At 44.0% G+C, this 15,922-nt stretch overlaps 1 protein-coding gene across 2 annotated transcripts in view; it reads right to left on the minus strand.

Moving 5' to 3' along the window:
* Positions 1-15,922, minus strand: part of NOC2L (NOC2 like nucleolar associated transcriptional repressor) — a 123,063-nt gene that overhangs the window by 52,139 nt on the left and 55,002 nt on the right. For both annotated transcript variants that reach the window (XM_081870920.1, XM_081870921.1), the window contains 4 exons: positions 7,906-8,016; positions 7,491-7,611; positions 4,390-4,480; positions 677-755 (listed from right to left, as the gene is read on the minus strand). In XM_081870920.1, coding sequence (XP_081727046.1) covers positions 677-755; positions 4,390-4,480; positions 7,491-7,611; positions 7,906-8,016 — 402 coding nt within the window. The remainder of the gene's footprint in view (positions 1-676; positions 756-4,389; positions 4,481-7,490; positions 7,612-7,905; positions 8,017-15,922) is intronic.

A 15,922-nucleotide genomic window follows, 5' to 3' on the forward strand; every position in this document is an offset into this window, starting at 1 on the left:
GACATTTTAATGTATTTTTAATCTTTGTTGGAAGCTGCCCAGAGTGGCTGGGGAAACCCAGCCAGATGGGCGGAGTACAAATAAATCATCATCATCATCATCATCATCATCATCATCATCATCATCATCATCATCATATCTGTTCCATAGCTCACTCCATCTTCTGCCCATTGGTCACAACAGACACAACTGCCCTGGGACAGAACTCAGAGCCTGCTACTATCTGTAACTAGTGGAAAGGCATCACTCAGTCGTGGAGTATCTGCTTTGCACACAAGAGACCCCAGGTTCAATCCCCAACATCTGCAGGTGCGGCTGGGAGAGACTCCCTATCTGCAACCCTGCAGAGCCGCTGCCAGCCAACAAAGCATGATTGTGCAATGGGCTGAGTGTAAAGCGGCTTCCTACATCACTATCTCTTAAGGGCAGGGCCATATCGCAGTGGTACATCATCTGCCTTGAATGCAGAAGGTCCTAGGTTCAAACCCCGACATCTCCAGCTAGGGTTGGGAATGTCCCCTGTCTGCCACCCTGGACAGAGCTGCTATCAATCAATGCAGACAATACTAAGCTAGATGGCATCAGTGGTCTGACTCCATATACGGCACTGTCACAGGGATGAGGAGTGACGGATGCAGTTTTTTAAACAAGTCCATCAACTCTCCCCACCTTTTACCTGGATGGTACAGCCAAGGTGAGTTTTGATGTCTAAGCGAAGCTTTCCCCAAAGCGGACTGGAAGAGGGAAGGACCATCCTAAAGAACAAAAGAAATATATTGTGTGTTATAATAATGAATAATAATAATTTATACCCCGCCCATCCAGCTGGGTTTCCCCAGCCACTCTGGGTGGCTTCCAACAGAATATTAAAATACAATAGTCAGTTAAACATTAAAAGCGTCCCTAAACAGGGCTGCCTTCATATGTCTTCTAAAAGTCTGGTAGTTGTTTTTCTCTTTGGCATTTAGTGGGAGCGCATTCCACAGGGCGCGTGCCACTACCGAGAAGGCCCTCAGCACTGGACCTCAGTGTCCAGGCAGAACAAAGGGGGTGGAGACGCTCCTTCAGGTATACTGAACCGAGGCCGTTTAGGGCTTTAAAGGTCAGCACCAACACTTTGAAATGTACTCAGAAACGTACTTTAGGCATAGCAGCGCAAGATGAAAATTGGTGGCAGCCTTCCCGTGTGTTTATATAACGGACCTCACTTAGCGGTGCTCATTCTACTTGAGTAAAACTTAATTGACCACCTCGCAGAATTAGGTGCAGAAATCAGTATCCTGAGAACCACAACCTTCCATCTGCCCCTCCCATAGTTTCATTTTAAAACAAGCTTCTAGCACTCGTCGCTAGGAAGGTTGGCTTCAAAGTGTCTGGACAATGGCCACTGAAATTTAGCATAAAATGTGCTAAATCTGCAAAGTTTAGCTAAAGTCTTGAGAATTTTGCTTTTCCTGGAAGGAATCCTAAAATAATAAAAATAAAATAGCAGTACAGACTATGCACACAACTGTGTAGATAAAATATGCCATCTATAGCATGCTGTCATGGTAAACTTCAGTTGTTACCTCGATTTCACTACAGGCCTTGGAGACAGGGAGATGCCACACCTATTTTATAGTAAGGGAGAAGAGGCAGAGAGGGCGTGAATAACTTGCTCAACACCATCCAGCGAATCCATGGCTGGCCTGACATTTGAACTCAGGACCTTTTAAGTACTAGCAGAATTTAATTGGTTAGCCTAGGTTGCATCCAACTGATGTCTCCTCAGAGCCGACCCACTGTAATAATTAAATCATGCTCAACAATCTCAACTGGTCTACTCTGAGTAGAACCAACTTTGGAACTCCCTGCCTTCACCTTCACTGTACTCTTTCTGGCACCTGCTAAAAACATTTTTATTTAGGCACAACCATAGGGACATGTAGAATGTTGGCAGGCATTTTGATTATGTTTTTATGTTTTAAATAGTTGTTTTCATCGATTATTCCATTGTTTCATTCTTTCTGTAAACAGCTTTTGAGGTTCAATTGCTTCTTACAATTAAGCAGTATATGAATTCGATAAAATAAAATTTTAAAATGCTCTTGAGTGGGAGGCCTCTTTTCATCTAACCTGGTCTGACCTTGTTTAGTTCAGGAAAGCTGCCAAGTATACCCAGAAGCCAAGTTCATGTGCAGAAAAGCATGCATGCAACACTAATCCCACACACCCAAACCCAAAAACCCAGCCAGATCGGATGGCAGCGCCAAAGAATGCAGGAGAATCAATGCCCGCGGCAAGCAATAAAGGATTAATTGTACCCTCCACTGACCCAGCTGTTTGCATTCATTCCCTGTTTGAGCTCGAAAATCCAACCCTGACTCCCAGACAAACCTTCAGCCACCTTTCTCACTCTGAGAGCACCATGATCCTTGAGCTCTGATGACATGAGGGTTTCTTGGGGATAGCCAGAGCATTTGAGAAGAGAAGTAACAGATTGCAGGGGGACGGAAAGGTGCCTAGAACAGGGCATCCAGCCACTGGCAGATGGTACAGCACCTCACGTGCCCCCAGCACTCTGACAGGAACACAGGAAGGTGGCTTAGACAGAGCCGGACCATTTTTGGGCTACAACTTCTATCAGTGTCAGCCAAAGCATACTGGCTGGAGCCAAGGCAAGTTGTAGTCCAAGACAGAGGGCACCAGGTTGGGCAAAGCTGCCATAAACTAACTTTCATTTCTATGAAATTCTCTCCATAATTTCTCTCCTCTTCTCCAAGTACAGTTTTGATTACCGTTTTATGGTTGCTACAGTCTTGATTTAAAAAGACAAACAAAAAACTCCTTTCTGTAACCCTCCTTAAAAGGAAATGTTTTCGACCCTGAATGTTGGGATTACAAATCCATAAAATGAGTGAACACCAATATACACATGTAAACAGCCAGTAAGTAACAGATTATTCAGATTCAGTGGGTAGGGCTTGACCGATTTGTACAGTGCCTAGTTGTTGTTTTAATGCAGTGGTTCTCAAAGGATGCAGCTCAAAGGGAAGGAGACGATGGGAAGATTCAAGGGCAATCAAAGAAATACACACACAGAGAGAGAGAGAGAGAGAGAATATAGATATATTTTCAAAACAAGAGCAAGAGCATCAAGTGAGACCGATGACAATCCTAGTTGTGATCCAAAAATTACCATTTGAACAGAGTGCTGGAGAAGACGCATTTAATTTGACACCAGCAGCAGGCCAAACAAATCTCCAAAATATAAAGTTTGTCACCAATTACAGTGAGGGGGGAGGGAAGTATTTGATCCCCTGCTAAATTTGCCCGTCGTGGAGTGGTCATTTCTTCATCAAGAGGGCAAATGGGCAAATTTAGCAGGGGATCAAATACTTTTACCCCGAGCTCTCCGAGTCCCTTTCTGGATGTCCCATGATCATATTATAAAGCAGTTGCGTTCTATGCCATGACAAGAATCTGGGAAGTTAGACACCGAAAGATCTGTAGCATTCTAAAAAAACCAAAAAACAAACAAACTGGGGGTGGGGGTTAAGAACATAAGAAGAGACTTGCTGGATCAGTCCAGTGGCCTACCTAGTCCAAAATCCTGTTCTCACCAGATGCTCCATGGGCTTCAAGTGACAAGAAATGAGATTCCGACTAAACACCAGGAAGAACTTTCTGACAGTAAGAGCTGTTCCGACAGTGGAATGTTCTCCCCTGGGAGGTTGTGGACTTTCCCTTCCTTGGAGGCTTCTAAGCAGAGGATGGATGGCCATCTGTCACGGATGCTTTAGCTAAGATTTCTGCATTGCAGGGGGTTCGAATAGATGAGCCTTGGGGTCCCTTCCAACTCTACAATTCTATGATTTTATTGGGAAGACTACATCCATGCTGGAGGAGACTCTTGAGAGTCTCATGGACTGCAAGAAGATCAAACCTATCTATTCTGAAGGAAATCAGCCCTGAGTGCTCACTGGAAGGACAGATCGTGAAGCTGAGGCTCCAATACTTTGGCCACCTCATGAGAAGAGAAGACTCCCTGGAAAAGACCCTGATGTTGGGAAAGATGGGGGACACAAGGAGAAGGGGACGACAGAGGACGAGATGGTTGGACAGTGTTCTCGAAGCTACTAACATGAGTTTGACTAAACTGCGGGAGGCAGTGGAAGACAGGAGTGCCTGGCATGCTCTGGTCTGTGGGGTCACGAAGAGTTGGACACGACTAAACGACTAAACAACAATATCCATGATGTGGAAGCAACAGCAACTCTCCTCAGATGCAATTCCTAGCAACTGGCGTTCAGAGGCATTCTGCCTCCAGCAGTGGAGATGAGACATAGCCATGGTTGTTAGTAGTCACTGACAAAGATTTATCCTCCAATTAAAAAAAACAAAACTTACTTGGATTTGTTTTTTGCAGCTTTCACCTGAAGCAATTTCTGCAGCAGTTTAAAAAGATCGCGAATGCAGAAGGACACCAGGGTATTGAACACTAAACAGGACAGAAAAACAAACCTACGTAACCAGACATAACACTTCCTTTGCAGTAAGGAACAAAGCAGTTCTAGAACACACACAAGGCTGTGTGTGTGTGTTTGTGCGCACATGCATGTGTTTTATCTCTAAACTTCTACAATTAGGATTAATTTGACATCAACCCTCCTAGGAATCTCAGTGAGAACTTATTTTGCTTAAAAAGCAAGATCCCAGTCCTCAAGGTGATGAGGATACACGGCACAACTTTTGGTAAAAAGGGGGCAAATGGGTGTGGGAAGATGAGAACAGGACTTAAATTGATCAAGGAACTTTAAAGGGGGGGGTTAAAAAAAGTGGGGCAGCACTATTAAATAGAATGAACTGGAAGGTCAGCAGCATCTAACACTTAAGAATCACACAAAAGAAGTAAAATCCCAATTTGCATGCGAGTCTGAAAATATTTGCATCTTTTATCTCAAGACCTACCTGACTGCCCTGTTATAAACAAACAAACAAATCATTTTGCAAAATGCCCAGCTGCCTAAATGAATGCATGCACCTACTGGGCCAATTATTAACCCTTGAACACAACTCAGAGGTGTGTGTGTGTGTGTGTGTACACACACACACACACACACACACATAAACAAGGAGTATATCAGAATGTGTGGGGCACCCCCTGCAGAACCATTTGGGTAGGTGAAATAGCACTACAAAGTTTTAGCAATAACTGATGATCCTTTGGCTCCCCCTACTGGAATGGCTCCTGTATAGCCAGAGGGGTAGCTCTTAAATACCCTTTATACGGTCATACCTCGTGTTGCATTAGGTTCATGTTGCGTCTTTTCGGCTTGCAAACGCAGCAAACCCGGAAATGTATACTTCCGGGTTTCGCTGCACGTGTGTGCGCGCAGAAGCACTCTATCGCGCATGCGCAGAAGCGGTGCTCTAGTTATGGGCTTTTCGGGGTGCGAACGGCACTCCAAAATGGATCGAGCCTGTAACTAGAGGTACCACTGTACAGGATAATATGGTAACTATACAGGCCTCTCTGGCAGTGCCCATCTTTTCGTGGGGAGGACATGCCTTTAGTATTTCTATTTTTAATATGTTACTAGATAAGCATTTTGTATTATACGCCGTTTTATATTTTCCAGCTTTTAACATGGGAAGTTGCCTTATATGGTGCCAGGTAATTTGTCCACCCGGCTCAGAACTCTTTGCACTGATTAGCAGCAGCACTCCTGAGTTTCAAAGAGGGATCTTTTCCCAGCTCTGCTTGGGAGATGCCACTGGGAACTGAACCTGAGACCTCCCAAAGCAGGTGCTTTGCCCCTTCGCTACAGCACTTCCCCTGGGGCAGAGGGAGCTGACTACAGGCACCTTTACAGAAAGGAAGTGAGTTCTCAGTGGACACCCTGCCGGCACAAGGGAATATGGAGGTCCTCCTACTTAATCTCACCTTAGAGGCAAAGTTTGAGAGGCAGCAGTTAAGCCTTCTCTAATACTGGTAGAGTGAACAGTACATAATAAACAAAGGAAGAATGTTCCTGGTGATGCTACTTTGAGCTGCACTTGCAGCAGCAGAATCACATGACACAGGATCTTTTCGGACTACGCCATCCAAACCGCAGAAGGGACAACTTCGGGTTTTAACAACTTGCATGCATTTTGGTTTGGGAAGGCTTTCCCCAAAGGGTGACCCAGCCCTTTTATATAGTACCAGCTATGCAACTACGGGACGCGGGTGGCGCTGTGGGTTAAACCACAGAGCCTAGGACTTGCTGATCAGAAGGTCGGCGGTTCAAATTCCCACGACGGGGTGAGCTCCCATTACTCGGTCCCTGCTCCTGCCAACCTAGCAGTTCGAAAGCACGTCAAAGTGCAAGTAGATAAATAGGTACCGCTCCGGCGGGAAGGTAAACGGTGTTTCCGTGCGCTGCTCTGGTTCGCCAGAAGTGGCTTAGTCATGCTGGCCACATGACCCAGAAGATGTACGCCGGCTCCCTCCGCCAATAAAGCGAGATGAGGCCGCAACCCCCGAGTCGATCACGACTGGACCAAATGGTATGGGGTCCCTTTACCTTTACGCAACTGCAGAAATGTTTGTCATTGTGCTTCTACTGCTTATTTAAGCTACCGCTTTTCCTGTTTCATATTACTGTAGCTCCGAAGCATTTTAGGAATCTTCAAATAAAGAAATAAAAATGACACCCACACACCCTGACACCAGACATTATCGTCCTTGCATGGAGAACACTAGCAGTTTAGGGTTCTGGATCAGCCGTCTCTTTGATGTGCCACTTTCTAGATGTAACAGGTTTGTTTCCTGACGGATTTCAAATACATGAACAAAGGTAGCTGCCTTACGCAGTCAGACCACTGGCCCATTCAGCCCACTATTGTCTACCCTGACTGGCAGTAGCTCTCCAGGGTTTCAGGAAGGGAGTCTCTCCTAGGCCCATCTGGAGATGTAGGGATGAAACCTGGGACCTTCTGCAAGTGAAACAGATGCTCTGCCACCGAGCTATGACCGCTCCCCATTCAACCTCCTATATTGTGAATGGAATGGTAAAGGGACCCCTGACCATTAGATCCAGTCATGACCGACTCTGAGGTTGCGGCACTCATCTCGCTTTATTGGCCGAGGGAGCTGGCATACAGCTTCCGGATCATGTGGCCAGCATGACTAAGCCGCTTCTGGCAAACCAGAGCAGCGCATGGAAACGCCGTTTACCTTCCCGCCGGAGCGGTACCTATTTATCTACTTGCACTTTGATGTGCTTTTGAACTGCTAGGTGGGCAGGAGCAGGGACCGAGCAACGGGAGCTCACCCCGTCATGGAGATTCAAACCGCCGACCTTCTGATCGGCAAGTCCTAGGCTCTGTGGTTTAACCCACAGCGCCACCCGCGTTGTGAATGGTACAGTCCACTAAACCCATGTGTCACACAATTCCGCTGCATGAGTAGGTTCTCTATCACCACTAGGGGCAAAAGGCAAGCATGAGAAGTGCTGGAAGCTCACCTGTGCCATCAGTGACTTTGTACTTGCCAGGTTCCATCCCCGAGGCATCCCCCTTGGCTGTTACCACGCAGGCTTTGAAAGCCTGGGTGATCTCGTGGAAGAGCTTTGCTGTGAGCTGCTTCTGTAGAAAAGAGGACAGAGCAATGGGAAGATGATTAAGGAGAGACAGACAGATACAGCTTTCTTCGCGTCATTAAAAATTAAGACGAGGAATGTGGAAACCGACAGTCCCAGGGTGTAACAGTTCAGCCACCTTCGGCACGCTAGATATTAACACCAAAGAGAGCGTGCCGCATGTTTTCTTAGGATACTTGCTATAGGATGGGCACAAGAACAGGTGATCAGCACCCCAATTTAATCAGTGCTACCCTTAAAAAACGGAGTGGGAAGGAAATCAAATGGCCTCATCTCTTGCCTCTGCAGCTGCTTTCCAATGCTCCACCATCTTCAAATTTACATTGATGAAGTCCACTTTTTTCCGTTTGCTGGTTTGCTCTTCTTCATCATCTTCATCAGAACTGGCTTCCTGCAAAAGATTTTACAATGGTGCCAAGAGGTTATCATAAAGATGTAATAAGCCACCAGCAGCAGGTTTTTCAGATACCTGGAAGGCAGATTTGGAAGAGGACTCTCTGCCTGTGTACTCACCCCTCAAATGCCATTGGAAGCTCAGTGGTTACAGCACATGCTTCGCTAAAAATAAAAAGCGCACATGCTTTGTATGCAAAAGGTCCCAGAGTTTCGATCGCTGGCATGCTTATGTAGGGCTGGAAAAGCCCAGCCTCATCCAAAACCTTGCAGACCTGATGGCTATCTGCACAGTCTTTTTCCCCACCTGGTGCTCTTCAAGAGGTTTTGGGTTACAACTCCCAAACACACCCCAAAATCATGGTGGGCAGTCAGGGATGGAGAAAATAGTGGTCTTAAAGCATCTGGAGTTCGATAAAAGTGCCAAAGTGTCACAGCACAAAATGGCTGCCATGGGCAGCCAAAGTGTTATCTTAAAAAGGCAACAGTATTCCATAGTAATGAGTACTGTCAGAACAGAAGCCCTGATTATATCGCATAAACAGTCATGGATTCCTCCAACGAATCCTGGGAAGTGCCACTTGTTTTTGTTTTAATTGCTATTTAATTGAAAGGCTTTCACTTATACAGAAATGTGATAAAAGGATTTTTTTTAAAATGTGGAAAAGAAAAAGTGTGCCAGAAGTAGAGTGTAACGCAGGCTTCCTCAACCTCGGCCCTCCAGATGTTTTGAGACTACAACTCCCATCATCCCTGACTGCTAGTCCTGCTAGCTAGGGATCATGGGAGTTGTAGGCCAAAAACATCTGGAGGGCCGCGGTTGAGGAAGCCTGGTGTAATACACCAAGGAAATTCAATTTCATTTCTACAGCTTATGGTATAGATATAAGTGATATTATTATTCTTACGTATGGCTGCTAATAACCTACTGCCTTCTGCATAAACCTGTTACAGATATCAATATATTCATCCGAAGTCTATGTCTATAGGCAATCCATTCATATGTTGCCAGTGTTATCATGTTGTCAATCCATTGATTGGGAAGTGTCATTTGTTAAGGGTGCTGAAAGTGGTTAGGAGACCCCCATTCCTCTGATGGTACTACTATCCGCAGAGTGATTTAACAAGCAGTTCTTCTTTCCTGAAATTCTGGGCAATTGTAGCACTGTGAGAGGAACAGGGGTCTCTTAATAACTTTCACCACCCTTCATAAACGTCACTTCCCAAAATTCTTTGGGGTAAGCCATGACTGTTTAAACTGGCATAATAGTGCTTTAAATGTGGGCCAATAAGTCTATTAATTTCAGTGTGTTTACTCTGAGTAAAATTTAGTTGGCTAGAATCCGCCAGTCTTAATCTCTGGCCCATTTAACATCCTAAATTAGATTACTCTCTAGGTGGAGTGATACAAACCAAAAATAACCATGATACAAATTTAGAGTACCTGGAGAAAAAAAAATTCTGGAAAATCCACATCATTACTCTAAAGCTTTTTCCTAGAGCTCATGACATCAGCTAAAATTTTCACTACGATACTCAGAACTCCAGAGGGTGACCTCTGTAAGGATTTTTGTCCAGGATATATATAGCCATCGTAAACCCTTGTACAATCTAACAGTACTCATGTGCCAACCAATTCAACCACTGAAGCACATTTATGGGCTGAATCTATCAACCAACAGCACTCTATTGTAGATGAGGTAAGATAATTTTGCTTTCAAGAGATTACGAAGCACAAGCTAGCTACCGCAAGACCCACCAGTGACGGCTACCAGTGAGGATGGCTTCAGAAAAGGACTATATAGAGTAATTCATGGAGTGAGTTATCAAGGGCTGCTAGGCCACAATGGCTATGTTCTACCTCCGCCGATGGGGAACATTATGCCTCTGAATGAAGATCAGCTGTTGAGAATCACAAAGAGGGAGAATGCTGCTGTGCTCAGATCCTGCTTTCAAGCTTTCAAAGAAGTATCAGGTTGCTCACTATGAAAACAGGATGCTGAACTAGCAGGGAAACAGGCCTGATCCAGCCCATTCCAAGAACAGTCTTCCCAGGAGCTCTGGGAGGCCTTGCTCTTGGGTCTACTGAGACATGACAGGTGATGAGAGACAAGGCCTTTTCTGTTAAAAACCCATTTCCCCAAACTGCCTGCCTCAAGAGGTGCAAATGGTGCCATCTGTTTCCTTCATAGCATCAAGGGCATTTTTGACCAAACACCAAGGCTTAATAATAACACTGGGCAACCATTTTTTACTTTTTGAATGTTGTCTAGATTTCTACAACTGGTTTAGGGTATTTTTGCACTGCTGAATCAGGAAATGGCATCCGTTTCTCTCCATCAGGTCAGGTTTTTGTGCTACGTTGATTTGAAAAAAATCATATCTTGTGACAAAATTAATTACATTTTTGTGGCATTATCAGCTGATTTTTGTCAACACATATCATCCTAAATATGTTTTTAAGAGAAAAAAAATGTTTTTCCAACAACATATATTGATTACCTGATAGAAACATTGATTACTGTAAACTGAATGGTGGGCATTGATAAAGGTAAGTACACGTAAATTGCATGTTGCTTCACCATTTTTCAAACTTCAGGGCTTGAACTTCCGTTTCTTGGAACTCCTAGAATGCTCAGCAGCAGGGAGGTCTCTCTTCAGAGTCCAACAGTAGTCAGCCATCATGACTGCGCCCCAGCAACCCTGATACCTGGTCTCCATCTCTTTAATGTCCTGATGGAATCTCTCCCCCTGCTTGTCATTCATTGGACCCAGGTTCTCAGGAAACTGGTCCATATGTGAAAATAGGTAGTGCATCTTGACGCTCATGTTGCAGCCCAGGTTTCTGAAAGCAGTCAGCATGTTGTTGACAAGCTCTGCATAGTTTCTGGCCTTATTGTTGCCAAGAAAGTTCTTCACTACCAGAACAAATGCCTTCCACGCTTCCAGTTCCACTTCGTTCATTGAGTTTCCGAACTCTGGATCTCTGATGAGCTGACAGATCTGAGGACCATCAAAGATGCCAGCTTTCAACTTCTCCATGGTCAATCCTGGAAAAGCCTGGCACAAGTAAGTGAAGCAGTCACCATCCTTGTCCAGAGCCTTGAACTGCTTGATTAAGCCGAGCTTGATGTGCAGCGGTGGGAAGAGTATTCTGTCTCTTTCCACCAGAGGGTCATTGATGACGTTCCTTTTTCTGCAAGGCACCAAATTCCTCCCGCACAGGCCAGTCCTTCTTCATGTAATGCTGAGCACGGTCCCTACTATCCCACATGCACAGAAAACATGGGTACTTGGTGAAGCCAGACTGTTGTCCCAACAAAAAGTTCACCATCTTCAGGTCTACACAAATAAACCACTTATGCTGATCATAACTAATTTTCTCCAGCACATACTTCACCGCTTCATAGTTCTCCTTCAGTGTACTCGAGTGAGCCAGGGGTATAGAGGCAAACTGGTTGCCGTTGTATAGCAGAACACATTTCAGTGATCGCTTTCTGCTGTCAATGAACAGTATCCAATCTTTGGATCGTACTGTGGCACTCCCAAGCTTGAGCAGAAGCTGCGCAATATCTGCACAGTACACCAAGTCCTTCTCTTCCGAGAAAAAACAGGGGTACTCTTGATGCCTGTGGCGGAAGAAGCTGATGCGAGCACTGTCAGAGAGGAGGTTTTATTCCTTCAATCTGGATGCCAACAGTTCGGCAGAGTCCTTTGACAAGCTGAGGTCGCAAACTATATCATTCAACTCCCTTTGGGAAAATGGATGTGGAGCATCATCTTCAAGAACCACTTCTTCTTCTTCATGTGCTTCAACACTGGAGGCATCTTCGTCACTAATGTCAGGAAGTTCTCCGAAGACAGGCACTGGAATTTCATCACAATGAGCTACAGGACGACGTGCTGATTGAAGATCGGGATACTTGAGGCTGCTCTGGTTCTTTCTGTTGATCCCAGTCACATCAACAGCGCAGAAGTAGCAGTCAGTGACATGGTTTGTCGGCTCCCTCCAAACCATGGGAATTCCAAAGTTCAGACTCCTCTTGCCATTGATCCACCCACGTAGAATCTCGGTGCATGCCTTGCACACCATGTGTGGCGCCCAAGCTTTATCCTGGCCACCAAGTTTAATACCAAAATAACTTTATATTTTGCCACACCAATTTATGGAAGATTTCGAGGTTTTATGACTTCAAACTGATCCCTTTTTGACATAATCACCCAGAACTATCAGACCTGAATACTTCTTGTCATTAAAATAATCATTTCCAATCAAAACAATTATTCAACATGGCATTTTACCCCCACCAACTTCTTCTAAAATGCTCCACACAAGCGTACATGTGAACAAAAACGTAAAAAACCAACATGTGGCCATAACTCAAAAACTTGACCTGATTGAGCAAAACCAATGTGATTTTTGGATTCAGCGCATCAGATTCGTCCTAAATCAGCTGAAAAAAACACAGACAACAAATTTGTTGTTGACCAGTGTAATAAATAATAATAGTAATACTTGGATTGATAACAAAGTTGGAAGCCACTCTGGGCAGCTTCCAACAAATTGAAACACAGCAAGACATCAAACATCAAAATATTCCCTAGCCTTCAGATGTCTTCTAAAGGCCTTTGGTTGAGGTTCAGTCTGACTCCCCCTCCCCTTTCATAAGAACCTGCATGAAAGTGGCCTCCCAATTTTTCTCACAGGCTAATATAAAGTTCACCACAAACAGTTGGGCCTGGTGAGCATTTAAGGTCTGATTGTATTTTATTCTGATCCTGATCTGATTTTAGGATGTGTTTTAATTGATTGCCTGATTTTATGTTAATGTGTTATACATTTGATGTTAGCCGCTCTGAGCCCGGTTTTGGCCAGGGTATAAATAATAATAATTACTCATCTCCTTGACATCTGATGGGAGGGCGTCCCACAGGGCAGGCGCCACTACCGAGAAGGCCCTCTGCCTGGTTCCCTGTAACCTCACTTCTCTCCACATGCAGGCTGAATGACGGGGGTGGAAAAGCTCCTGATGCTGCTCTTTTATCTTATGTTGTTGCTCTGTGGTGCATTGTTTTATTGGTGTAGTTTTATTTTAAGGATTCGGTGATTTTTTAAAAATTGGCTACCACATGTTAAAATGACAACTACATCGTACTCAGAGAACACCCAGTGAAATAAATGGGCGTAAGACAGCCAGCCTCATTCATTCCAGTACAGCATTCAGCTATATTTTATTCAGTATAGACCTACTGAAATTAATCGACACAACTTACTCATTTTTATTAATTTCAGTGGGCCTATTCCAAATAACACCCTATCAATGTTAGAAACTCAGATATATAAGCCAGTTGCCACAAGCACCTCTAACTTAGGTTACGGTCAACACAATGGAATGTCTATCCCCCCCCCCTCTTTTTATTACAATTACAAAGCAAAAATTGAATATTACATATTGTCAATGTTAATATATTTAATGATTCTGTTGCACATTTTACCAATTCCAGTCATCTTTTTTCAAAACACGCAAACTAATACACAATTCACACCAGTGACACATTTTCAATATCACATTTTTAATAGGAATTGCTACTGGGACACTATAAACCTATATGGGGCTCAGCCTTAGGAATAGCAGCCAACCTTGTCATTTGAATAACTAATAACAGTATATGTATATGCGCATGCGCATTATATAAAATATTGTGCTACACTTGTATGTAACACAGCTTTGTATGTCAGTAATATTTTATGTAGTGCTAGTGCTAAATCCATAAACCAATTCTAAGTGGCATCATGATCATTACCGTAGCGTAACACTAATTCATTTGCTAAGATTACTGCACAATTTATTACGAGTACTGTGACAAGGACAAATAACTGCAAAGTTTATTACAAAAGGTGAATGAATAAACTGAACTTACATGTTTAATTTTGCTTATACAACAAAAAATATTGGTATCATACTTCAGTTTTGAAAATAGTTTTTCTTTTTAAAAGTCTGGTCTTCCAATATGCTCTACAGCAACATCCTTCCACCACAAATTAACTGCATTTTCAGGATTGAAAACCTCCAGATTGGGGCCATTCATCTGGATCATTAGTAAGTCGTCAACAGTAGTCACAAGCCGACTATTCCAAATGTCTGTTTTAATCAGATTTAACTGGTTAAAGCCCCTCTCACATTCCGCAGTACTAAGTGGGAGAACCTGAAAAAAGTTCAAAACTTTGCATATATTAATATATGAATCAGAAGCTGTTGGCTCTGCTTGAAGACGCTGCCAAGCTTCTTCACATGTGATGACTCTCTTATTCCGGGCCCACACTTTAAAATCCTGATATTCCTCCATGATGGCTTCCTTGTCAACTTTTACACGGACAGGCAATGCTTGCATCAGTTCACTCAATTCTTTTTCTCCATGGTTACTTGTAGACGAGTCCCTTTCACCGACTGGCTCGGGTACGTTGCATGGGTCAAATATTTCCACATTTCGTAGAACTTTGTCGTTTCTGATACTGTCCAACCGTTTGTCTATTCCTTCCACAATTGAACTCAGCAAGACACGTCGATCTTCCTCAAAGCACTCAATTTCACTTGCACTACAAACAATTTTCACACCTCTGTACACTAACACGCCGTCTTCCAATTGCACGGTACTTTCGAATTTTCGCAGCTGAGGGCCACTTTCTTTTACCATCCTCCGCAGCCTTTCTCTTGCCGAAGCCAAACTGATTTCAACATCATTAACCGACACACACTTCCTCTGAAACGCCTCAGATAGTCTCAGGAGTGTGTTCGAAACATCGTGCATGAGAAACAAAAACCTTACAAACCGTTCCGACTTCAAACGCTCCAAGTACTCCTCCAGTTCTGCCTCCTTCCAGTCCAACTCTGCACCAGAACTACTCACAATCTGCTCCAAATCTGCCACCACTAGTGGGAGATTGTTTGCTAATGCCTTCACAACACGGTTCTTTGACTGCAACCAGCTGGTTCTGCGAATACCTATGTGGCGAAGCACTTTTTCACTCAGTACTTCATCAATATCTTTCAGCACCTTCGTTCTTTCAGGACGACTGTAGTAAAATGTGTATATACCACACACAACATCTTCGGCGACCCTAGCAAATTTTACACACTTGAAGGCATCGCCTATCGCAAGCTCCAGTCGGTGAGCTACACAGTGCACTGCCACTAAACGTGGACAGTTGTCCTGGAACTGTTTTGCTATGCCAGACACAGTCCCCATATTAGCAGCGGCCCCATCGAAACTTATCGCCGTTAGCTTGCTTTTCCAGTCGGGTACATAGTCACGGAGAACTGACTCAATTGCAGATGTCCCATCTACTGCATTCTCACTAGTACATTCCCTAATGGCTCCATAACTGCACTTCAGTCCACCTTCAAATATATAATAAAAGTAAATTATATCAGATGCCACAGCCAACCTATCCGTTGAGCCGTCAGCCAAAATCCCAAAGAACTCTGTTTTACTCAATTTGTCCCTGAGTTCCAGACGTAGGCTTTCGGCAATGTAATGCACAATCTGTTTGGCTGCCTCGTCATCCGTGTGCTCCTCGCCTAGTCTTATACCAGTCTTCCTCAGGAGTGCACATGTCATTGGAAAGAGCTCAAATGAAAGGTTCTCCTTTGCAACGAAGTATGCAATGTTGAACAGCTTCTCCACCTTCGTACGCAAATCACTGTCCATTGTTTTTAATGTCTGTGCCACTGGGCTTGACTTGGCAGATTCATCTGCTTGGTGAGTAGCAGATGCACCATCTCTTCTTATCTGAAAAAGTTAAGAAAAATGAAATTATTATTATTCATTTCATTCCTAAACCGCTTTGTATTTTAAATTTAAAAAATCTCAAAGTGGTTCACACCACTTTAAAACATCAAACA

Source organism: Podarcis erhardii, assembly GCF_964252035.2.
Source record: "Podarcis erhardii genome assembly, chromosome: 7".
Lineage (NCBI taxonomy): Eukaryota > Metazoa > Chordata > Lepidosauria > Squamata > Lacertidae > Podarcis > Podarcis erhardii.